Source organism: Musca domestica, unplaced genomic scaffold (genome assembly GCF_030504385.1).
Source record: "Musca domestica strain aabys unplaced genomic scaffold, Musca_domestica.polishedcontigs.V.1.1 2, whole genome shotgun sequence".
NCBI classification, from domain to species: domain Eukaryota; kingdom Metazoa; phylum Arthropoda; class Insecta; order Diptera; family Muscidae; genus Musca; species Musca domestica.
Window position 1 is genome coordinate 2,520,791 of NW_026712249.1, and position 27,375 is coordinate 2,548,165.

The following is a 27,375-nucleotide window of genomic DNA, read 5'->3' on the forward strand; positions in this document are numbered from 1 at the left end:
TAATATTTACGAGTACTTTGGCGGAAGTTTATTTCCATTGAAATCAAAGATGTAGACAATAAAATGCAGCTTTGTTTAAACGTTGAAGTGCGACATTTTTATGTTGCTAGAATAAGGCAAAAGAAATGTAAGCAAGAGTACGGAAGAATCGCACTACGAAGCATTGCGTTTAATTTATGGGGTGTTGTTTTATCAACATTTACTTTAGTAGGGGATAAAGAAACTCTAGGTTCATGTTGAAATATTGGAAAAAGTTCGGTGGAAAAAACTTATAAAGAAAATATAAGAAAAAGGAAATAACGGGGTTTTCCAATAGTCCAGAAAACAACCAACCAATTTGGCAAATAATAGGCCTTGACAAACGATAGTCCAGTTTTACAAATTTGAGGTTTTTTGGTCTAACGGGAGGGATCTATAGAAAAAGTTATGTAGGGAAAATTGTGCTTTCCACAAAAGATCTGCCGTTGCTCCTTCTTAGTTCAGTACAGCAGTTCCTAAACGTATGAGTGCTATGAAATGACTCATACGCTGAGTTTTCATACAAACGACCGGAGTCCACGGAACTAGATTGGCACAACTGTAGGCATCATTGGAACGTTCATGGTTAATACTATTCATTGGAATTTCGGCAGTGGAACAATTTCCAATTCAGTTATGCTTTTTTGAGTTTCACTTTTGAAAACGACAAAAAGATTTGAAAACGACAAAAGCTCCGAATTTCATGTAGCTAATGGGTAGTACGCTATATGAAATTTCCACTGATAACATTATTGTCCCGGCAGAATATTTGTGGAGGACACAGAGCTCTATTGACTTTTCCTGGCAGAATAGATTACGTGTTACTTGGTGCATTTGTATACCCTCATATGGTTACAGAGGGTCAAAACGTGCCTCACCGAAATAACAGTTTTAGATCCTTTGAACCAAATCCATTTCAGGACATTTCAAGTTAATCTAGGAATGTTCGCCCGTCTGTTTGGTTGGTGCCCACGACCACTTTCGAAGGGAATATCCGATTTGATCCAAACTTGGTACATCGGAATACTATTATCAAACTTAGATCGAGTTCGTATATGGGTAATATTGGTTTCATCTTCGAACAAAAGGTCAAAATGTTCACAGTTAATAATTTAGCTTATAGAAAAAGTAAGGATCATTGAATGTTGTGCGAACTTTAAATATTCTAATATTTTTTTCAATTTTATGTCAGGCACGAAAAGGTCAACATTTGGAATAAATAAAAATGTGAAATATGAATCGGATTGTCTTCAAATTTAGTGCATCTCAATATTTTCACCAATACAAGATCTGGTATAAGATCAGATAGAACGTTCCACTTCTCTCCCACAACGTGCTAAAATTGTGAATAACCACGAAGCGAATAGATCGCGGAATAAACATCCGATTCAGTACAAACTTCGCACAACCCAAGATTTCTATGAACGCGAAATCTGGTGTAGATATAGGATATATCGAACCTCTAGTTCTAGTACCTCCCCCACAACGGTTCAAAATTGTATTCTTCTTTCGGAATACGTCCATAAAGGGTCAACAGTTGAATAATTGTTACGCAAGTCACAGTATATTTAATTGGAAGGATAATGTCTGAGGCTACACATCTGTCGACAAAACAGACAGATTTTTTTAACTTTTTTTTGTTTAGAAGGCAACTCAAAATTCACTTCAAAATTTGTGCTAGAGCCAGAGTCGGAAACTGCATGACAACCGTAATAACTTAGAACACTCTATCCTATTTCTTAAGACTTTATGAAAACTCACTGTTGGTAAATAAAGCGAAATAAGATTAAAAAAAGAGGTTTCAAATAGAGGTAAGTTCAAATTTGGCATTTAAGTACATCAGAGGATATATAGACCCTTTCTTAACTAAAAATGCAAATAATTATTTGTATAGCTCACATTGACTTCACTTTGGCATGTTGCTTGCTAATTAGACAAAAATATGTTCTACAATTCTAAGCTAGTGGACGTGCCCGTCGTTTGTATGTTCTGAAACCCCTGGCAACATATTTTAACCGCAATAAAACAATTTTCATAATTTGAAATCTAAATGAGTAGAACAGATTCTCGGGCAAAAATTTTCAATGTGAGTCCGTTTTTTTTTTATAGAAACATATATCCCTCTTTATTGGTATTGTGGATGCCCTAGCCACATCATGCAACTGAAGAGGCAACCAATTCGTATTTTGAGTTCGTAACGAGTTAGACATTTTTCATGGATACTCTTAAAATTTTACTCCAAATTTTAGTTTGCTCTGGATTTGCTTAAATTCATTTTGTAATGGTGAATGGTATAAAAACAAGTGTCAAGTCGAATTTAGGGCGTCTTTTTTTGTTAAAAACGATCTAACAACATAAAAGCATTCAAAATATATATTTTTGACATGCATTTCGGTCCATGTTCGTCTCTTAAAGCACAAATACACACAAACAATCTAACTAAAAAGAATCTTTATAAAAAAAATGAAACATAGACTCAAAGAGAGAAGGATGAAACACCATCAAATAAAAATAAATTGATAACAATTCAGTTGTGTTTTCTATGAATTTCAAATAGATTCATTATTTACGCACAACGCAACACAGAATAGCACAGCTCAACACCATTGGCAACCGAAGAAATAATCACCAAGGCAGCGCCAACAAAGGCAACTTTTGATCAATTCATTGCACTTAACCTCGACTCCGTTTGGCTTTGCCAGAGCACAGCAGCAGAAGCAAATTGGGAATTGTTTTATTGGAACATGAAAAACATTGGGTGTGGATGTGGTTGTATATTTGCATGTGTGTGTGTGTGTGGCTCATGTCTGTCTGCCCTCACACACAAACAACCAACGACTGGACGAGTTCAAAGGAATGAAATGTGCCATCAATTTTGTTTTTTTGATGTACCTACAACGATTTTTTCACATCACTGCCATTCATTTGGCATTAATACAATTTTTATTTTGATGATGAATAATATAATTCGATTCAAAATATTAGGTGCGTATACGACAAAAGGTACATGGCACACACATTCGACTTGCATGGAAAAATACACAGATTTAATTCAAATTGCTTTCCTAGCAAGAAAGCATGAGGTCTTAGTTAAAGAGTTTCCACCCTAAAATTTTGAAGTAATATTTTTAGTCATATTTTAGAGAAATAAATAAGGAAGTACCAGTAGGCTTACCGATAAATGTGTATCCTCTGCCTGCCTTAGCTGGAATTTTTTGAATTGAATATCAATTCAATTACATTTTGCATGAAATTCACAATCTTAGAAAAGTTCTCGAAATTGGCTTGCAAAGAACTTGAACAAATATTTAAAACCAATTTGTAAATGTATGAGCAAGAGAGAGTGGACAAACACAATCCATTTTAAAATCTAGTAAAACATTTTTGAATGAAAAAATAAAACAGCAGGGAAGTTCGGCCAGGCCAAAAATTTTATACCCTACACCCATTAAAAAAAATATGCCTGTGAATGCCCATATGCCATTGTTTCAGGGATAGAACCGCTTAGAAGTAGAAACATACAATCCAAATTTCAACAATTCTATAAAATAAAATGTGGCTAAAATCACCAAAATACAGAATATCGGGAGCATGAGGTGGAAAACCCGTGACATATATAAAAATTGTTCTGCAAGAAATCCATATACCAAACATTGAGTAATTTCGTAATGTGGCTGAAATCGGCTAAATACGGAACAAAGAAAAACATCGTTACCAAATACCGAAAATAAAGCCGTTCCGCTGGAAACTGAGGCTAAAATAATAAAATAGCGAATAAGGGGTGGTACAATTACATGGGGGGGGGGGCTGTAGGATAAGGGCCTATATAGGTATGTTGCCATAGGGGGTAGAACCCACTGTAATTTTTAAATACTTACTTTTAAACTGTTCCCTTAGAAAGTGCTTCTAATATCATCAGAATCCCGAATATGGGGGACCTATATATACAATGTTCTGCCACAGATATATAACCCATTATGGGGAGGTACATTTATATGGGAGCTATACGAAGACGTTGACAGGTTGATCTTGTTTTTACTTTAGTATTTAGATGGACGCACTTAGAAAAACATTTGGAACTAAGTTCACATGTTTTGGGTGTTGTGATTATTTAAAACAGTAACACTGTGCGATGGAGGTACCAGAAGGAGTATTAAACCGTTATTTTTATACTTCGTTCCTGACCTTGATTGGAACCAAAACGTCAGCACTAGCACAAAGATGTGACTTATAAATCCACTCCTTTTGGTACCTCTCCCATATAAGGACAAAATGTTGTTATACCCTCCACCATAAATGGTATGGAGGGTATATTGAGTTCGTCATTCCGTTTGTAGCTCATAGAAATAATAATTTTAGACCTAACAATATATATATATATATATTCTTGGTCAGCAGAAGAATAATATTTAGCCCTGTCCGTCCGTACGTGTGTTGTAATCACGCTACAGTCAAAACGAATTAAGATAGGAAGCTAAAATTTTGCACGGATGGGCTATATTGGTCTACGATATCGTATAGTCCCCATATAACAATCCCCCTGATACTCAGTATTCCGATGTTTTTACGCAAATGTTTTCATTGGAATTGTCAAATCCACACAAGCAGTTCCTTGTGACAACTTAATTCCCAGGAAGAAGGTCCACGATATCAAAATCCCCCATATAACGGTACCTCATTTTATTCGGTATTTTTTTGATTTTAGCCACATTTTTCAACGGAATAGTCTAAAAAGGAGGAGGAGTTCATTGTGGGAACTTTATCCCCTGGAAGGGAATTGTCTACATAGGTCGACGTTTTAGTATAACGGCCATATAACTGTACCTCCGGATATTCGGCATTTTTATGATTTTTGCGACATTATTTACGGAAATTGTTTCAAATAAATAAATAAAGTTCGGAACCGTTACTACAGCCTATGACACAAATTACTTGTACATGACCACGTCTTCGTATAGCCCCCATATAACGGGTTCATTTGAGCGGTATTTTTTGACAGTTCTTTTTAAATTTTTCACGATTCTTCCAAATAGTGGAGGGTATAAAAAGTTCGACCCGGCCAAACTTAGACAGCAATTATATACTCGACAAATATTCCATTGAAATCTGATTATAAAAGTTGGCATAATTTGCTACTTTGTCATTAAACTACCTCAATTAACTTTCATTATTTTGCATACCACCAAGCAACCTGTTACAAGTTCTTACTTCAAGATATGCTTGAAGAATTTTAACAACAAATTTATGTACTTTTGGGCATTTTTTAACTACCCATGGACGACTTGCTGCTCCGAATACATTGTATGTCCTTAATGCAATTTTACACATGTTGTCTTAAATGCAGAAGACGAATGAGGAGAGAGAGAGAGAGAGAGAGAGAGAGGGAAGAGTACGAGAAATGGAAAAGTGTCTTCTATAATTAAATTTCTGTAATGACTTCAATAATTTTCTTTTGTAAATCACCGGAATTTTTCTTTTAAGGGTGGGAGGGCGTTCGGTCGGTCGGTCTGGATGTGAACGTTGAAAGTCTGTAATTTTTATAAATAGATTTTATGTTTCTCTTAAAAGGCAATGGTCATTATCATTACAATTGAAGTAGCAACGACAGTAGGAGCCTGAAGACTACCGCCATCATCATCAGCCGTCGCTGTGGTTGTAGTAACAGCAACTGAATCAGAGAGAAATAACGGTAGCAACATCGACAGCAAACAACAAAAACAACAGTCATCTTACTGATGTCGATGACAACAGCAGCAACAACAACACTACAATGGAGAAGGATATGTGGTAAAGTATACAAAGTACTTCAAACATACTATTGCACACACACGCTCACTCATATGTGTGTGTGCAACGATAGAATGGAAGGCAATGAAGCCTTAACAAGTGCCAGCAATAATTACAATGCACTGCTTCCATGTGTGAGTAAGTGTATGTGTGTGTGTGTGCATTTTTCTACATATTGAAATCATGGCTAGGTGGTTAAGGCAAAAAAACACAAAAAAACAACACACACACACCCATTAAAGATGTGGAGTGTGGGGAATAGGTCATTGTGTGCATGAGTGAGTGCCATGCATTGTGAGCGAGTATGATGTGTGTGTGTGTGCGCTCACAAATGACCATGACTTATATGATGTGTTTTTCCATAGCTGACGAGCTGTTGGGCCTTGCCAGCCATACACTCTAACAACGAACACCACACGAAGAAGTAGCAGGTAGGGTGGCAGGGGCCGGGGTAATGCCGGAGAAAGTATACGATGCCACAGCTCATTTTGATAGCTTTAATAACAGCAAAATGATTTTTGTAAAGCCCTCAAGATACATTTATATGTATGCATTTTTTAAGAACATTATAGGGAGGAAAGTGAAATGCACACAGAATGGTCTTTCCACACACACACACACACACCCGCACACTCACTGGCACTCTTACATACGAAACGATACGCTGTGTGAGTGCGTACAAGTGTGCACACATGTGGTTTAACTGCAACATTTATTTCGAGGTATTTTCCGAGTTACTGTGGTTCGAAAGTATAATAATGGCTTTAATAATATTTAAGTAGTAATAATAACAATGTGAAGGATTTAGAAATATGCAGCGTAGGAGGAGAGTGAGTGTTTGGCGATAACTTTAGTTTGTGCGACGTTGCCAAAGGTTACATTGAAGATACATGGGAGGGGATATAAAAATGGATGTTTTAAATTTTTAAAGTAATAAGTTTGGGCATGAACTTTGTACTTGAGAAATAAAAATATTTCAGGGTCTATTTATTAGTTTCAAATTTAGCTATCAAATATATCAGGCCCAACAAATTCGAATAAAAGATCTAAATTTATCAGAAATAAAAAAATATTTTTTTAAGCTAAAACTTGTGTTTTTTTTATTAAGTATTAAAATTTCATTTGTTCAGAGTCTAATAATGAAATTTAATGTAGATCCGTTTTTCCTATGAAACTTTATTTGAAAATTAGTGTTAATAGGGAGTTGGGCTTACAATTAAAACCTGTTATATAGCAGTAAAAACGTAGACACACAACTTCCGCTTTTTAATGTATAGATTGCGAATGTTATTTTCTTTAAAACAATTTTTCTTAAAAACATTTATGGTTTTGCGATTAATAGTGAAATGATATGTAAAATATGTCTTTTTTTGACACTTACTGCCTAAAACGAATTTTTATGCTACTTTCATGTTTCAAATCGAAAAAAAGGGTTTGTGATTAAAACAAGTAAAAAAACATTAAGTTCGACCGAGTCGAACTTTTAATACCCTCCACCTTTGGGTAAAGAAAACATTTTATATAAAAATATATAAATTAAAACGTGTTCCACTTTAAAATACAGATACCAGTAGACCGTTTGGATAATGCTGATCAACTTTTCAAAAAACCATAATATGGCTGAGGCCGTTATATGGGCACCGTACCAAAAAGGGAACCTATATAGACAATTTTATACTTCAAGGATTGTTATCTATCATTTCTTCCTAAATACCAAATTTGAAACAATTTCGTGGATAAATGTGACCTACCGAATATCGGCGGGTATCGTTATATGTGCGCGATAGGAAAACGTGGACCTAAATATTCAATGTTTTGCCAAAGGAGCTAGAACCCATTATGAACTACAAATTCCAATTTTTGCACAAATCCGTGGAAATATGTGGCAAAAATCATCAAAACACCGAATATCGGGAGTTACCTTATATGGGAACTATACAAAAATCTGGACCTATACATAGAATGTTTCGCCACCGGAGCTAGAACCCATTATGATCTACAAAAACCATTTTTTAGACAAATCGGTGAAAAATGTGACAAAAATTATCAAAATACCGAATATCGGGAGGTACCGATATATGGCGGCTATATCAAAACGTGGAACGATACATCTCATTTTCAATACCAACAAACCTAGGCACAATTCAAATTCTTCTGCCATATTTTGAAGCTCTACGTCGAAAAATGTGCGTTGTATAGTGATTTAAACAGAAAGGTAGACCGTCGGACATCATTAAATCGTCTTAGAATTTTGTATATTTACTTTATAGGGTCTACGACGAATGTTTAGGGATGTTACAAACGGAATGACAAAGTTAATATTCCCTCCTTTTCACGGTGGGGAGTATTAAAATAAGGATATATTTTCCGCATACATTGGAGGGCATATTAAATTTGTCATTTCGTTTGAAACACCTCGAAATATTCTTCGGAGACCCCGAATTAGAATAAAATATCTAGCGATGTCTCATATCTAGCGATGTCTGTCTGTCTATAGAAATCTGCTATGTATGTTGATTGGTATTGAAAATGAGCTATATTGGTCTACGTTTAGATAGGGTCCCCACACACTTTCCGAACAAATTTGATGAAACTTGACAATTGAGGTTCTATTGTTTTCAGTAACATGTGCGAAGGCACTAAATATCTAAAATGCAAGGATTCCAAAAACAATGTTTATAGGAAATTGTCAAAAAATTGGAAAAAGGAGGAACATACAGCCGATACATGTGTTTTCTTTTATTTTTTAATCTACTGGGGATTTCCAGCAGCAACCAGAAAAACTTTGAATTTTGTTACACGGACGGACATTGCTAGGTCAGCAACAAAAGTCTTGAAATAGATTTTTTCCAAAGAAGCCTTGGACCCCACATTACTGGTTAAGATGAACCACATTTTTGACGGATCCTATATAATCGTGGAAGTGAATAAACCGGACAAAAAGAATAAATTATTTGAATTTTTTTACGACATTTCAATAGAAATAGAAATAGTTTTATTACATTTCAATAGAAATAGTTTTAATTTTTATTATTTACAGGTTCTGAAATGCGCTAAATTATTAAACATGCTTCACAAAAGCCTCAAGAGACAACACTGAAAATCGACGTATTGTAAACTGTCAGTTTTATTTAGCGTCAGCTGAATAGTTTTGCATTTATAAATGGAAATTGTTAACAACTTCTCCGGCTGGCAAAGATAGATTCATGCATGGAAACACTGGTAACAACTGTCTCATGAGAATAAAACTTATTATTTTACTTATTAATTTAGTTGTTGTTGCTGTTGTCAAAAATGTAATAAACAAACTGGTCTTCATTAAATTGAAGTTTTAACGTTAAAACAAACAACTTTGCATATGAGGACCTTTTAGGGTTTACGTTGAGATTGAATTGTAAAGTTTGGGAAGTTTTGCGGTCGGAATAATCATAAAAAAAACATAAACAGAAGTTACACACTCACACACTCAGAGAACACAATTGCACTGATTACGGTATACAAAACTAGACACACCGATAGACCGAAGGACGGACGGACCGGCAGACAGACATTTGTCCAATGTCTGGGAATTGTGTGTTGGGGTCTTGGTTATTTCATTTTTTTTCTATTTTTTTTCGTCCTGATCATTTCTATTTGTTTCCTTTCTATTGTTGTTGTTGTTGTTGATACTGTTGCAGTTGTCATTCACATGGTATGTTGTCTATTCTCTGGATGGTAGTAACATTACAAAAGCCAGTCAGCCAGCCAGCCAGTCAGGCACTAACAACCACAAAAAAGAACCGACAATCATACGCACACAAACACACGTACATGACAAAACTAAAACGGAAGCGACAACAACAACACCAATAATAACAATGAACAGTAGGACGGCAATGACAACGACAACACCAATACCAATCCCAATCCCGAACCCGATCCCAACCAACATCAACATTGGTAATAACTACAATAATGAACATACAATGGAATTGTCAATTGGAAAAGTTACAATGGATAAACAGCGGCGGTAATGGCAGTGGCAACAGCTGCATTGCCTCGAACCCAGAAGCCAGCAGGATCATCATCCGCAGCATTACGGCCACATACAATCACAATGCGTTGGTACAATGAATATTGTATTGAAAATGCGTTGGTATGGGTGTGACCGAGCGTGTGCGTGTGCATCTCTAGTTACATTATTATTTGTAAACGTGGCTAAAAATATACAGGTGATTGCTTGTTCTTCAGCGACGTGATTTTGTTTTGTTTCGCTTTTTTGTTCTTTCTACTCCAATGAAAACTGCTGTCACTCGTTGTGGTTGTCTGTTTTATATAATACTTGGTCCGCAACAATGTCGGTTAGGTTGGTGTTCTGGCATGTTTTGTTCTCGCCAAAAACATGTGTCCACAATTCCAACGGAGTGTCGGAGCTGGTGCCGGTTGCACAAAGTTAATTTCGTCGGAATTTCCATGATGGAACAGCATTCCCTCGATCATTTGCCATTAAAGAGGCATTTGTATGCGTTGCAAAATTGTCTGTCATAAATAATAAAGTTTAAATGGATGTTGTAAAAATAAATTTTAGATTTTTTAGAGAAAGAAAAAAAATCAGCGGAAAAGTTAATAAATATGATGTTGTGTGAATTAGATGAGAATTACCAAACAAATTGAGAGGTTTTCCTAGTTCATATATTTTTGCAAAGCAAATGTTTATGTCATCCAGTACCGGTGTGTAATTTTCAAATTGGTTTATAAAGCGTTAATATTAATGGTATATACTTTTTAAGAGTAGTAATCTTGTTGTAAGATTTAGAAAAAAAAATGTAAATATAATTTTAGTTTAATTCAGTCCGTGGTTCCTCTTCTATTGGGCTTACGATATCGTCACTTGGTAAAAAAAAAAATTGTGATAGCAGGTATTTTAAAATAACTCCTGGGGAGAATGTTCCCAGATGAAAACCAAGGATTGGCTGCTCTTTCGGAAACCATGGTATTCCCTGGTAAACAAAAACCCTTGTTTCTATATAAAAAAAAAACAATAATGGTATAAATTCGAACTATTTTGCAACAACAAAATAAAACTATTAAAAGAAAAAGTAATCATCGCTGTGTGGTGGAAAATGTGATGACCACGACCGCGGTATTATAACGGGATGCAACGATAGCTATTTTTAAAGTATTCGATTTTTTACTGGGGTTTTGACTGATTGCCTTAGCCAATCTATAATATTGTACATATTGAATATTACACTCTTCCCAATAAGATGAATGTTTTTACACCCTTCCCAAATATTTTTTGACGACCCCAAATTCAAAGACGATTTAAGGATGCCCATCTGTCTGTTGAAATCTGGATATAGCCCAGAATATATTTGAATATTTGGGGTAATAGTTAGCACTGTATCTAGGTCCATGTTTTTATATAGCAGCGGGTTTTATCTCAATTGGTAGAAGCATTGTCTATATGGGTTTTACTATAGGCCCTATACATAACGACATCTTAAGAAATTTGTTATTTTATTCGATTTATATATATATTTTTTTTTTTGTTTTTATACCCTTAGTCATACGACTAAAGAGGGTATATATCATTTGATACGGCCAAAACGTTCTTCATCGTGCCAAATCCCTAGGTCTCTTTGGACTAAATCCGTTTTTAGGACGCCCGTTCGTTTGTGTCTGGCTGGCGCGCACGGTAACTCTTGAAGGGTGTATCCGATTTGATCCAAAATTACTTATTTTACTCTCCGAGTCAACAATTGCGGCTTTCATCCATTTTGAAATATCTTTTTAATTTTAATTCATTCAAAATGTTAATAAGTCATTGAACATTTAATTAAATTCTAGTAATTTAAAACAACATTTAGACTTATTTCTGCACGAACTGTCAGAAAATTGTCTAAGAACTATTTATTAAAAAAACACATAGCACTTAGTTTATAGATTTAAGTTTTTATATTTAATTTATTTTTAATTTGTTTTACTAATTTTTAAAACTAATAACAAATTTCCATTAGAAACACAATAATTCTAATTGAATGTCGAAAAAAAAACAAATGCAAATAAAATTATTGGCTGAGATATGAATTCGACTCTTGAACATTTGTTGATGGGTTCATTGAAGTTTCAAAACAATTCGATGCAAAACATTTAACAAATAAGTTGTTGTTGTTGTTGTTGATAATACAAATCAACTTGAAAACGCACAATTAACACAATGTTCTTTTCACACAAAAAAGCGCACGACATGTAGTATTTTCTCTTTCCATCCTTCCCTCTATCACTTGATAAGCAAACAAAACAGTTCAAACTCAGATCAAATTATTTAACATCTTCACATTGCAGAAGTATTTTTGTTTTTTGTTGTGGCAAATATATATAAGTTGAGTGGAGTATTTGTATACAAATAAAAAAAAACAAACAAATATCCTCCGCCTCCCCTACAGATGAATTGCAAATGGAAGCCGACAAATGTCGAGCATTGAAATGGCAAAAAACAGACATTTGAACAGCAAAACATGTTATAAATTTTACCGATTTTAGACATCTTCTGGTGGCTTCAGGTCGCCCAGAGCCCCGCTGTGTAGCTGAATCATTTAACATTCGCCGAATCAACAACATCAAACCACCGATGGTAGCTAGTGAGTGGAACCAACCGGCGTTATTGCTTAAAACTTTTGGGAATGAAACGAAAGACGTCGAATATAAAATGCCAATACCAAAAACATCTTTCTTCGCTGGTGGCCACCCGGGCGTATGTGCGATAAGAATTTTAGTCTTTGAGAGAAATTTGGCATTTGGCATGAAATATATGGCATGCCATCCTCTTCAAGATGAGAACGAAGAAGAAAAAGATACAACGAAGACGGTGGTGGGGAAAAACTCAAACGTAATTTTCGTATAATAACTGTTATATGTCTTTTCCGTTTTCTCTTCTGGCAGTTTCTGGCTGACACCTAAATTGAGATGTGTTTTGTATCTTTTTATTTATTTATTTTCCTTTTTGTGTTTTGTCTTTTGGTTACTTGAAAATATTTTCTATTTCTCTGTGCCGAGGCGCAAATGATTTATAATTATTTTATTTCACTTTAAGATAGTCGAAAACGCAAATGTTTTAATATATTTCTTAATATGATAATTCACTTTGGAAAATATGCAAAAAAAATATCCGACGAAATTAGTCGAAGAAAAGACACACCGTGAGGGATTATTTCTGTGGCTTAAGTACAAAATCTTTTAAGTCGACTTATAAAGATTTGAAATTAAAATTATGATAATTTGTAAAATAATTCAGAGATTATGGATTATCACGTTTTTTTATTGTGTGAGAAATATAATTTGCAGAAGTTTTAGTAAGGTATAGTAACTACAAAATTGTGGGCTGAAAACGTAGTGTCACTTTTGTAAACCCCTTATTTAAGTCTTGATAAGAAACGTCCAACTAACAAAAGGTTCATGCCAAACGTTTTAAAACTAAAATATGGTCGTTGAAATGGCTGGGAAAACCAAATTTGTTGCATTTGTTAAATAAACTTAACAAATAAAAAGCAGTAAGTACCCTCTACTAATTGGAAGAAAATTCGAAATTTTTAAAAAAAATAAAAAATCGAATCCGTTAAAAATGTTGTTAAAATCTTAAAAATGTCGAATATATGGAGTTCCCGTTATTGCTGTGTTTATACGAAGACGTGAACCTGCACATGCAATTTTCTGTCATAGGCTGTAGTACCCATTACGAACTTCAAATATGAAATTTAAAACAGATCCGTTGAATAGCCATAAAAATACGGAAAGCCATAAAAATACGGAATATAGGGAGGTTGAGATATATGGGCCTATGCGAAGTCCTGTACCTGCAAAGACAATTTTCGGTCACACATTGTAGTATCTATTAGGAACTCGAAATTTGAAACAATTCCAGTGAGTAATATCGCTAAAATCACCAAAATCCCGGATATAGGGAGGGTATAGGTGGGGGCCATAACTAAACGTAGGTCCACGTATAGCCCATTTTTCATCCCAAAATTCCTGTAGACAGAACAAACATTTGAGTAAAAGACACATTCGAGTAAAAGATAGACAGACAGACGGACGTACATCGCTAAATTGCAATAGAATTTTTGCTGATCAAGAATATATAGGGTGAGATAAAAAAAAAAACGGCAACAAACTCAAGCGCCATAATTTTTAGATTTTTTTTTAATTTTATTGAATGAAAGCTCAAAATGTCAGAAAAATCTTCAAATTTTAGAATAAGTTTAGATTTGTTCGAATTGGTCGCCTTTGTCACGAACTATGGCCTTTAAACGACCAATGAAACCATCGGCGCTTGAGTTCTGGTGGCCAACCGAAGGTTAACATTTTCAGCTGACCTCTTTGGCAAGTAAACATGATCATTTTGTTCGTTTACAAACAGCTAATTTTAAGAGCTGTCGGACGAATGGCTTAGAAATGACAGCAGTCTGAAGTTGGTTGCTGTTCTTTCTTCTCACGCTGTTTACATGGAGGCCAAAATAACAGTCATTTCGGTCGGAAGATATAATGGAAAGTCTCAAAGTAAAAATTGTAGAAGGCATGTCTTAATGTTGGATTTGTCCGACTATTGGTCTTTTATTTTTATATCAAACCCAAATTAAACCTATTGTAAAACCAAAATGTTGAAAAAGCAGCATATTAATTTGCAAATCGGGACTGAGACATTAATAAATCGAAATTTGAATTTAAAATCAATATATCTTGTGAGGGAGGGTGTAAAATGGCAATGGATTGAAAATTCAATCATCACTAATGACCACTTTAAATTTCCATTGTTTTGTAAGTTTAAAATTTTCAAAGACCTCCTTTTCAGCCAATCTCCCAAATTCCTATCTACCCTCGAAAATACCTCAACTAATCCATCTGCAATGAGCTTTTCTTCTTCTTTCTACAACATTTTCACTTTGTACATTTCAAATGTTATAGAATTACAACACTTGGCCGTATTGTCTAATTCTCAACATGCAACATGTATGTCTATGTATGTGTATGTAATTAATGATAATGGGTCTTCTTTGTGCTTTATCATTGAACATAACCCCCACAGTCGTTCCATGACGATGACGATGATGCAGTCAGCAGCCAGTTTATTGGTGTGTGCCGGGCAAACGTTAATCACCCATTTTGGCAATTCTTTAGTCTGGACTTGCGATGTTGCTGTTGGTGCAGCAGCTGCTGTTGTTGATTGCCTTGTTGTACAACAAAAACAACAGCTGTAACCACATTTGCCATAAACACCAAGAATAAATAATTGCAATGAAGCAACGTAAGGGCAGCACCTTGTTGCATGTCTTCTGGGCCAGTGGCCAACCACATGGTGAAGGAACCATGCAATAAAAGCAAACAAAAAAAATGTTGGGTTTTTAGACAGATTTATTTGTGGTTCTCGGGCATTTATTAAAGACATTGGTATGTCAGACCTTTTGTTTGAAGTGAAGTTGATTTGGTTTTTTTGGACAAGGAAGGTAAGTAGATATGTCTCAGTTATGAATTTGTACAGATATTTGAATTTACGGTCGATTTTCAAGTTAAATTACAATCTTATTATCGCACATCCTTATTTAATTTTAAGAGCTTTAGCCGGTTTTATGGAAGTCAAATTTCTAAAACTATATAAGTTATTAAAAATTGTCGGGATTCCAAATAGATTTTTAGTCACATCTATAAAATTATCCCCGTTTAAAAAAATATCTGCAAAAAAAAAAAAAAAATTAAATTAATAATACGTTCATTGGTCGTAGTAACTGTCTAGATCGTAATTCAAGAAATAAATCTTGGGATCAAACATTAGTTTTTTTAATTAGAATACATAGTATGGCGGGCGGTATATTAAGTTCGTCATTCCGTTTGTAACTCATCGAAATAATCATTTTAATAATTCGTCCGTCTGTTGTAATCACGTTAGATTCAAAAGAAATTAACCTACAATTTTTGCACAGATCAGTCTTTTGTCTGCAGGCAGGTCACGATATCGTATAGCTTCCATATAACGGAACCTCTCGATATTCGGTATTTTGATGATTTTTATCAAATTTTTAATTAAAAATGTCTGAAAATCCACACAACGAGTTCCTTCTGAGTACTTTACCTCCTGGAAGAGAAGTGACTATACAAGGCCCAATATTCGTTATTTGGATGAGTTTATCGACATTTTTACCGGAATTGTTTCAAATTTGGTATTTATGATTCTTACAGCCGATGACAAACAAGTATTTATGCAGAAGCACATAGCCCCCACATAGCAATATTTATTTGAGCTGTATTTTTTGGACATAATTGTTTGGAATTTTTCAAAGTTCCTTAAAAATGGTGGAGGGTAGTAAAAGTTCGGCCCGACGGAACTTAGCTGCTTTTTTGCTTGTTATCGTACTAACAATGTACAATAAACATTAAATATTCACAGTGCAATTGTATCACAAATAGTTTTATACCATAGGAGAAAGAGATTATTTTATTATCCTGCCTTTTTGACTTTCTCTTTCCGCTTTTCGGTTTAACCTAAATCTCAAATGGCAACACTGGCATTACTCAACCCAAATGATGAATGCCATGCATAGAGATAATTTCCCACCACCGATGTGTGGAAAGATCTTTGTGACACCTGCAAAAAGATTTGGTCGATTTTATCTTTGCCATTGACTTTATAATCTGCCATTCAAGGTCTACGACATTCTATGCAATTTTCAAATCTCCTTGGCGAAAATCCTAGAATTGTGTGTGAATGTGTTGTGGGTTGAACTTGGGTTAATTTATTACAAAAGCAGAAACCATTTGGTCGGTCGGTCGGCTTGCCTTTGTGTATAACACATGTACATGTAGCTGGGAAAATCTTCTTTTGTGTAAATTGTAAAATGATTGGTTATTAAATGAGAACATCTGAACATTTATCAAATTGTATGGTTCTGGACCTGTGTTTATGAATGTGTGGGTGTGTGTGGCACATGCACTTGTGTGTGTGTGTGTACGCCCATGTATGTGGGTGTTTATGCAGCATTAAAAGTGATTTTATATTTTCAATTCAATTACAGGAAATTCCAATGAAATATTTTGTGGCTTTTCAAAGACATTGACCAATGGCTTTGATTTCCCAGGCAATGCTGCCAAGCACAACAGGTAAATGCTTTCAATAATTCAATGCAACACAAATATAATTAAGAGCAAATAAAAGAGTTTATTAAAAATGTATAATGGAAATTTTACCGTTTCATATTCAAAATTAAGATTTTCTACAAATTAATGCATTTGGATTGATAATTAAAATTATGAATTTATTAAATTCTAGTTTTGAAAATTACTTAGAGAATTAAATTGGAAGAAATATATTTAATATAAGTGCAATTTTCCATTGAAATGGAGATTGGGAAATTTAGAGGGAATAAAGAAGAAGAACTTGATAATTGGCCCCAAAGGTATTTTGAGGCATTAGGGATTGCGATAATGAATTGCTGATGTTGATGCTGGACAAATTGACTTGTTATCTTCTCCATAAGAACAATTCACTTATTATACAAATGCAATAAAATATTATAAATGGTTTCACAGGGAACAAAACACATTTGCATTTTAGCTGTATAGTGTCTTCACCTATATTGCAGATAAAAATTCGAGGATTATTTTGGAGGATTTTTTATCAGGGGGCTCTTCATAAAGGTGCTGTGCAAATATATGGACCGACATTGATATTTTTTCCGCTTCGATATGAGAACACAAAATACTAAATTTTGGAAAAACTAAATGAAAAACCTTACAAAACCATAGAAAACCTAAATTGGGTTCACCCTTATCTAGGAACTAGGGACCCTTTACTGGGGACCATTTTTTATAAAGTAATCCAAAGCTATCTATAAACTGTCAAATCTGAATATTTGATGATACGTAATAGGTCTCAATATATTGGTGTCCTTTGTAGATTGTCAATGCTACATAAGGGCCTTAAAAAGGTTGTCCCAAGAACCCGATACTTCTTTGGGACACCTATCTTTAAAACTAAATTAGGATTATCCGCAGCCCTGTCTGGCTTTTGAACAGAGAAATTAGGAAAATATTTGCAGCGAATTTGAAAAAATTATAAAATGTGTTATATTTAAACGGTAATATAATTTTACGGTACCACCACAAGGGGGTCAGGGTTGTGCATTTGTTTGAAACAGGCAAAAGGAAACGAGATAGGCCCTAGTTCCTTTTGATGATCTCTATAAAATCACATTCTGAGTCGATTCATACATGTCTGTCCGCCCGTCCGTATGTCCTTCTATCTGTCCGTCCGTCTGACCCTCCGCTTGCCATGTATTTTTGTAAACAAAATACAGGTCGCATTTATTGTCTAATCGAAATGAATTTTTGCACAAATCATTCGTTTGACAAAAGGAGGAACCCTATTGAAATTGGAGTTAATTGGTCCATATTTAGATATAGCTCCCATATATAACTTCGTCCGATTCGCTTTTTATTGTGCACCAAACGTCTAATAACAGCCCAAATAGTATGGAATTTTGCACATACGATCAAATTAGGTCTAAAAATAAGTATGCCAAATTCGATCGAAATCAGTTCAGAGATAGCTATAGCTCCCATATTTATTGTTCATCCGATTTGTTATTTTTGTCCGCTGCAGCCGTAATATGCACTCTGTAACAACAATATTTGGGGAAATATATCAAATGCAGCTCAGAAATACCTTTGCTAAATTTTATCGAGATCGGTTCAGATTTGGATATAGCTCCCATATAAAACTTCGTCCGATTTACCTTTTATTGTGCACCAAACGTCTAATATTTGTCCAAATGGGATGGAATTTGGCATTTACGACCGAATTGAGTCTAGAAGCTAGATCGGTTCAGATATAGCTATAGCTCCCATATATACTGTTCATCCGATTTGTTATATTTGTTACCAACAGTCGTAATATGCACTCCGCAACAACGATATTCAGGGAAATATATCAAATACAGCTCAGAAATATCTTTGCCAAATTTTATCGAGATCGGCTCCGATTTGGATATAGCTCCCATATATATCTTTATCGGATTTCAAATTAATTGTGCACCAAATGGGTAATACAAGCCCGAATTTAAAAGACACATATGCCTCGGCAAATGTATTCCTTTGGACATTAAATTATAACTATAATCATAGTTGGTATGATTTATTTCTGACAAATTACCAATAAAAACTTTTATTTTTTATGTGAAGCTCTACTAAATAAGTAAAATGGTGTAGGGTATCAGAAAGTCGGCCCCACCCTACTTTAAGACCTTCTTTACTGTTTTTATCTGGAATATGTCATCCTTTGACACCATTATTTTTGTCTGTGATGTCATCTTTCTAAAATCATGATTTGTAGAACAATTTTGCAAAAAGTTCGGCTTTAGGGTCTAAAATTCCATTTTTTAATATTTATGTATTCCTGGCGTTTAGGTAAGATTTAGACCTTTTGTGTCTTCTGTTACCTATACCCGATTTTTATAACAAATAATTTTTTGAAATGCTTTGATTCGATATAAAACGAGTTTTCAACTTTATTTAAAAATGACCAAAACAGCCTTGGTGGTTTGAGGGGTTAGACTTTCGTCAATTTGAATTTGTAGTATTTCCGAAGAAACTACTTATATAAAATGCAAGGATTCCGAACATTTACAAAAAGTGGGAAACTTGCCCCAATTTTTAAATTAATTGAATTAATTTTATATTTGGCTCTACTTGAATAACCTGCTGGATTTTCCATGTAAAGCCTTTTTTTGAGTTGCACCATATCGTAAACAACTGTATAAGGTACTGAGTTCCTTATAAATGCCAAAATACCTCACATTTCACACTCGAAACAGAAATGGTTTCTTATTTTGATCCAAACACATCGGAATTGTTCCTTCCGATACCATTCTATAACAAAATAATTTCATTGTTTTACTTTTAATGACTTCATTCGTAATGGCGTATTAATTGATTATTCTTGAATTAGCTGCTAAGTGGCTTTTCTCACAGAATTAAAATGTGTCATTAATGGTCTCACATAAGTATGCTAATTACGTATGTATATGTGTGTATATGTATAGGTATATATGTGTGTGTCAGCTTCTTACTCCAATCTTTTTTTTTTGGAATAATTACAACGATTAGTCACAAATGTTTGCCACGTTCATAGAATAAAACTCCAGCAATCATACAACATTATTATAGTTTGTCCTTTGTGTCACACATACAGCCGTACCACGGCTCACACACCAACATACAGTAGCCATATTTGTAAATGACCAAGTTGTCGTTATTGTCGTAATCTGAATCATAACAAAACGTACGTAATTCGTAATTGTACTTACCAACAGGACTTTCTTCATTCCAAAATGAATCGTCCAGCGTGTAGTCGGCTTCTGCAAAAACAAAAACAAAAGAGAAGAAGTGTAAAACAAAACGAATGAGAACACTTAATGGGGACACATAAAAAAGTCTTGTTGTTGTCGTTGTGTTGTGAGCACAAATAAAAGAAAATGTGTGAAAATAAAACTATAAACAAAATTAGTTGTATGTATGATGTGAAGAAGGGACGGGGCTGGTGGACCAGTTGCAGATTTTATAAGTATTTCTCTATTGTTACATGGCACTGTTTTTTGGTTGGTTAGGAAATAAAACGAAACATAAACGGATTAAAATAAACGCTTTTTAAAGGATTCCTTCCACATTTGGAAATGGCTTGCTGTTGTTGTAAGAAAATCATTAAAAATTCATTTGCTCGTTAGCGACGACCTACCACACCGGGACAGGGTAGTCCGAAAGAGCTAAAGCGATTATCACTTCATTTGCCACCATTCGCAAAACGATGGATAAATGCTGTCGACATCGCCGGCATCGCTGCCACCAAATGAGTACAACTAATTAGCCAACCATTCACATGGACATTGTTTAATTTGTTCCCCATTTTAAATTTTGTTGCTTTTGTCGTCCCCTTTTATTTTTTTATGTTTTGGAGCCGTTGCCCAACGTTGGTTTGGCGGTTTAAAGTGGGGCGGTTTTCTAGCCACAAATGACTGAATGAATGGCTTAAACCGTTATCAATTACTTGTGTTGCCAGCTTAATTAATGATGTCGATTATTAGTCGATTTCGGAAAATAGAAAATGTTCTAATGTAATCAGTGCAGCTGCAACTAATGAAGGTCGTAATTGTTGTCATTTGGTTGCTGCTAATAAGGAATTGTTAATTAATTAGTCGGTGTGTGTGTGTGTGTTCGTGTCGGCACACAGGTGAAATGGTAATTATGTTGTCGGAAGATATTTGATGTCAAGGTGGATCATTAATAATAAAAGCAGATGACAAGCTGAGAGAGATGAGAAATCTTAACCTTAGCCAAGGTTTCCATTCAGAGAGCAACTATTTTAGAGTAATGTCCTACACATGAGTAATGTCCTAGAGTAATGTCCTACCTTTATCTAAACTTTTAAAAAATTTTTGAGTAAAAAATATCTTATCGGCTGAACGGATCTGCGAAAAACCGCATACATACATTAGGAAGTCGGTGAATCCAATACAAGTCACTCTTTGGTGCAGATTTTGGCCCAATTGACCCATTTTTCTTCGAAAATGATCACGAAGTATGGGTTGCATTATTGGTCCGTGTTAAACGCATTTTGGTTCAAGGTTCAAAGTTTTGAATAACCAAAACGATTATTAAATCCACAAAAAATAACCGGTTCTCTTCAGATTTCACAAATTCCTTGAATTGTACTAACACGAGATCTACGGTGTAGATGGGGTATAGCGGTCTACTCTTTCTGGTACCTCCCCCACAAAAGGTCAACATTTTGAATATCAGTGGCGCTCATAAAAAGCGATATTAACATCCAATTCCATTTAGACTTTGTACATCTCAATATTTCCATCAACACAAGATCTGTTGTAAAGATGGTAGATATTCTTCTGGTACTTCCCCCACATAGGGTTCAATATTTTGAAAAACAAAACGCTCAAAGAAAGCAAAATAAGCATCCAACTCTCTTCAAATTTCACTCATACTAACTTTTTTGCTAACACAAAATCTATTGTGAAGATGATATATATCTGCGAACCCTTTCTGGTACCTCACACACAGGGTCACAATTTTCAATATTTTATCTGTTATAACTTATGAAACAAGTCAGCGATTCTGTACAACTTGCTATATTTAAATATTTCTCTCAACCAAACCTGGCACGTCGCTATATTTAGATCACTTTATTTAGGTCCGATATGAAATGGACAATAATGACCCATTCCTTCGGAACATACTAGCCATAGACGGTTATATTTAATTTTCAGGACTACTTTTTATGTTATCACAATAAACATGGTACATGTGCTTATTGATCTCAAAATATAAAATTGTCTCTTATGTTCAGATTCTTACACAAGTCAGTAATTTTGTACCTATTTCCTATAACCAAAAGTGCATATTTTAAAATATTTTTGCACAAATTTTTTTTCCATAGTCGCATTGAAAACTTATTTCCAAATTTCCAAAGTGTACAACATTTTAAATCAATATCCCCACCAAATTTAAAGGGTACATTTTGTACATAATCATATTGTCCAGTCTGAACATAACATAAAATTCTTACAAACATAAATATTGCCCACCTTCTGTTGTACCTTTTTTAGTTGAAAGCCAGCCCACGCCAAAAGACCAAGTTATGAAGTTCGTTTGGTGAGAAAATGAGGACAATTTATTATCCTGTTGCTTTCAATTGAGGCTTGAGAGAAAAAACAACAACACAACCCAACCACAAACTAAGTTGTAGAAAAACAAATTCCATACCAAAGGTTAACAACATTTTTGCCCTGCTAAATGTTTGTTTATTTGCCTGAATACCCCTAAAGAATGCCACAGCCACAGCCAGCCAACCATCCATACATCAAATCAAATTAGTAACCGCACAAAATATTTGATTTAATGGCAGCAGAGGCCTGAAGAGGCTGTAAGATGAATGGGAAAACCTGAAAAGACATTCTTGAGGAAACTTAAGAAACCGCAATGAATGGCAGAATGATGGAATGAATGATACCAACAGACACAGCAACAACAACAACGTAAGCAGCAGTCAAAAATCTCCACCGCAAAATTCATATACATAAATGGTGCCATATGTAATACAATTACCCAGCAAACATTTTTTTCACCAAAGATCGATGGCACGTCATAAAAATTATTTTAAAATTATAAAGCGATGCTTAAAAAAAGAAAGAGAGAAAACAACAACAAAATATATTTTAAAGAACTCAATATAAATATTGTCTATATTTTGGACTTATCACCCGTGTCTTAAAGAAAATTAAAATGTTTCTTTCGCCTCGCGTTTATGCCATATTTCGTAATAAAAATTTTCGAATCTCAAATTCAGCAACTTGTTTTTGAGTTTCGAGTAGTTACAACACTGCAATCAGAGAAATTATCAAAACCACAATCGGTAAAAAAATTTATATATTTTGCACATTTTCTTCGCATTTGGTTAGAATCGGTTCAAATGTAGATATAGCTGTAGCTATATATTCAACCCATTTCGTGTTAATTGTACACCAAATGACCAATATCAGTCCAAATGACCTAAATTTTTGGCACATCGAATTTTGTGAAAATCAGTCCAGATATAGCTATAGCTCGCATATAAATGTTTTATCCGATTTGGTATTAAAATCCCTTATATACGTAATATGCCCTCCACAACAATGATGTTTGATGCCGGACATCAGATGCAGCTCGAAAATACCTCAGCAAAATTTTATTGAGATCGCTTCAAATTTGTATATACATTCGATATACATTATACTGCCATTATGAATGTTATGAATTAACAACCCCTATTTAAATCCACTACAAGTGATTGCCTTCGAATCGCTTGCATTTTCGATTGGCGTAGAAGATCTGGACATACTGTGTATGCATTGGCAGTCCCAAAACCTATCATATCTTCTTACCAACATTCTTTCCCTCATTAAAAAATTTCTCCACAGAAACGTATATTGTACTCCCATGTTCTCATATGCACCCTTATCGAACATCCCTTTCTTGCATCTACCCAGAACTATTTTTTGTTTGCAATTTTTTGTCGAATTGAGGTGTGATTTGATGCAAATTCGTTCGAGATTTGTGGTTTGACGCTGTGTTAAACCGCATTTAACAACTAATAGGCTAAAATGGGTGATGACGCGGTCAGCGGCATTTGAATGCAAAAACGCACTTTTGCCAACACCGGCAGAGGGTGACGATTACAGGCAAGCTGCAGTAAAACAAACACGACAAAGGCGTCAACAACAGTCTGAATTTCCAATGAACTGATGTTGTTGTCATTCATTCGTTGTTGTTTTTTTTTTTTCGTTTCGCCACAAGAACAGATTCTGCTAAAGAATAACTAGTGCATGACATAGTGTGAAGCAATATGAAATCAGCAAGGGTCTCCTACTCTCCGGCCCCAAACGGGGAGCGCATCCAAGCATTGATGCAGTAGTGGGTACACGACAAATGCCAACAACACAAAAGACCAATAGACAACCGACATACCAACCAACCAACCAGCCATCTAGCCAGCCAGTCAACCAACCAGCGAAACAAGATGTTTTTCGCACAACCTTCAAAACTCACTGTTAACCCCCAAACACACACACACATATGCATTTTGCCAAATCAGCAATTGTACATGAGTGGTGTTAGCAAATGTTGTACCGAAATCACACATTCCCACACACACACACTCTCACTCTCACGCAGGCAGGCAGACATTTACACTGGCTTAACTCGAATGCATTCGAGTAGTCCAATTGCAAAATCGTATACCGTTTAAATTCAATTGCAAATTTCTTCCTCACCACCGACCGGCAACCTCCCCGCCCCTCTGATTCTGTATTTCTTTAAAAATTTTCCTATATGTAAATGTTACAGAATCGGAACGAATTCGCACACCAGCAGCGGAGGAGCAATAAGGGCATGAATCGAACATCTGTGTGAATGTATGTGAGTGAGTCAGTCACAAATCCATTTTACGCTTAAACTGTCTTCGCAAGGATTACACAGCCACAATTCACAATTTACCCCCAACCCCCGCCACCTGCATTACAGCCAACGAATTGTAGGCGCTAAAAACTAGAAGGCCACATGTGGGGATGTAACGCTATGTGAATTTGTATATACATTCGAAGAAACGTTAGTGAGGGTATGCGTGCCTTTAGCTGATCCTAGCTGCTTCTATTGGTCATGCTGCCATTGCCGGGGGTTGGAAATGCCTGGTTCAAATTTATTATTTATTAATGTTGATTTCGATTTTGATGGATTTCACAAAACGAATTTGTGGTGTTCGATGGATGTATGCATGAGGATGTTTTTGTACAACGTGTATGTGCATCTGCAAATCCTGTCTGTTAGGAATGTTCTTTAAAAAAAGAGATTTTTTTACCAACGTGCAACCATAAATGCATCCTTTTGCTCTTACATATGTAAATTGTGAATATCGATATTTTTGAAATTGTATATTAGGGTGGCATATGGAAAATGGATAACAATTTGTTTGAATTTGGCAACTTTTATTGATATATGGTTTCTTCTAGAACCTGCAAGAATATCAGAATCTGCAAGATATAATAAAGGGGAAATCTGTTATGGTAGTAATAAGTTTTACATTCTTGCAGTTGTGGAGCAGACCATTTCGGTTATTTTTACCATCTTTTTTATTGGGAGCCGAAATATGTCAAATAATTTCTAGTGCATGGACATTCATTTTCAAAAAGAGAATTGTATATTTTTATTGTTTTAATTTAGAATGATTAAATATTTTATATGATTAAATATTTTATATTCAAAATAATTTTTTTTTTTGTCAAGTTGATTTGAGATTTGTAATACTAATTCAAGTAATATATTTTCATTAAGCGGTTTTATTTTCCCAAACTTTTTAATCGCCAACGGGAAAAATTCGACTTCACCTATGGTTATGGTCGTTTCTTTTATTCTCCATCAGTTTGCGAATGAGCGTGTTGGTGGTTACATGCACATTTTTATCTGCTAGTATTTGAAAAATAAATTGCTTTAAAGGCATTCGTTTCATGCAATTGTACAAGTGTATATATGTGTGTGTATTTATAAAATAAAAATACATAGAAATCATATGTTTTTTGTCCATTACGAACCAATTTTATTACAAATTCTACTTTCAATTGCTGCCGGCATTTGATTCGAAAGTAAAATGTAAAACCATTTAATTCCAAAGCGGTTTATATTTTCGGCGAAGGATTATTGATTGTAAAGTATTTCGTAATAATACATATAACAATTGGAGTGAACTAAAGTACAGAAAGATGTAGGTGTTATATCAATTTCGGATTCATATTCGATCTTATTATAAAAATGTTGGCAATTTTTGAAATATTTAAAGTATTTTTATAACATGCCGTAAAATAAATAACGGCTTTACTCTATAACAAGGTGAGGTAAAGAACTGCAAGAAAGTCGAACGACATAATTTTTACATTTTTTTTCAATTTTATTAAATGAAAGCAAAAAATGTCGGAAATAACATTAAATTTAAGAATAAATTTCGATTTGTTCGATAAGACACCTTTGGCACGCATTATGGCCTTCAAACGGCCAATGAAACCGTCACACGCAGCCGGGATGTTGCTCTTGGGATTTTGGCCCATTCCACTGCTTGAGGTGATCGACACTTTGGTATTTTTTTGTGCCAACCTTGCTTTCCAAAATACGCCAGACACAATGGCCCAATGGATTGGTATGCGGAGATTTTGGTGACCATTGTGAGCTGGAAATGAAGCGAGGAACCTCATTTTGTAACCATTCTTGGGTGACGCGTGCTAAGTGCGATTTTGCTGAGTCCTGTTTGAATGTCCAAGGTCTGCGGACAAAATGTTTGCGTGCCCAAGGCTTTAATATACCCTCCAGAGTATTTTCGCGACAATATTCGGCATTTATTCTGATGCCACGGAGTATTAATACGAGGGGAGAGCGACCATCGGCGCTCCATACAATCACCATGGCCGGCGCTTGAGTTCTGGTGGCCAACCGAAGATTCAAATTTTCAGCTGACCTCTTTGACAAGTAAACACGATCAATTATTTTGTTTACAAACTGCTGGACAACGAATGTTTTCTCATCGGAGAAAACCAAGTTCGGCAGTTCACCACTTTCGGCCAAGACTTTTGAGTCTTTTTTTTTTCTGTTGCGGTGTAAGTTCTTGCACTTTCTGGAATTTCAATGACTTTACCCCGACATCATATGTTCAACTCACGAGCCATTTTTCGGCCACTGCGGGTTTCGATCAAGTCGCTTCTTTACTTTTCGAACTATTTCTATTGGTGTTGCTGTTTTCTTCTGTCCACTTCCTTGGCGTCGGGTTACGCTCCCAGTATCACGGTACGAGCGATGGTACGAGACACAAAATAGTTATTCACATTTAAATGCTGGAGTGCTCTAACGATAGCCACCTGTCGTTTTCTAGCCAAATATGAAAAAGTCACACTATCTCGCTTGAATTCCATCACGAATAACTTTTTTTCTGGAAAATTCTCACCAAAATGCTTTTGT

At 35.0% G+C, this 27,375-nt stretch overlaps 1 protein-coding gene across 1 annotated transcript in view; it reads right to left on the minus strand.

Moving 5' to 3' along the window:
* Positions 1-27,375, minus strand: part of LOC101891938 (disintegrin and metalloproteinase domain-containing protein unc-71) — a gene marked incomplete in the record, with an annotated part of 263,600 nt that overhangs the window by 203,594 nt on the left and 32,631 nt on the right. The window contains 1 exon segment of the mRNA XM_059121629.1: positions 20,139-20,189. Coding sequence (XP_058977612.1) covers positions 20,139-20,189 — 51 coding nt within the window.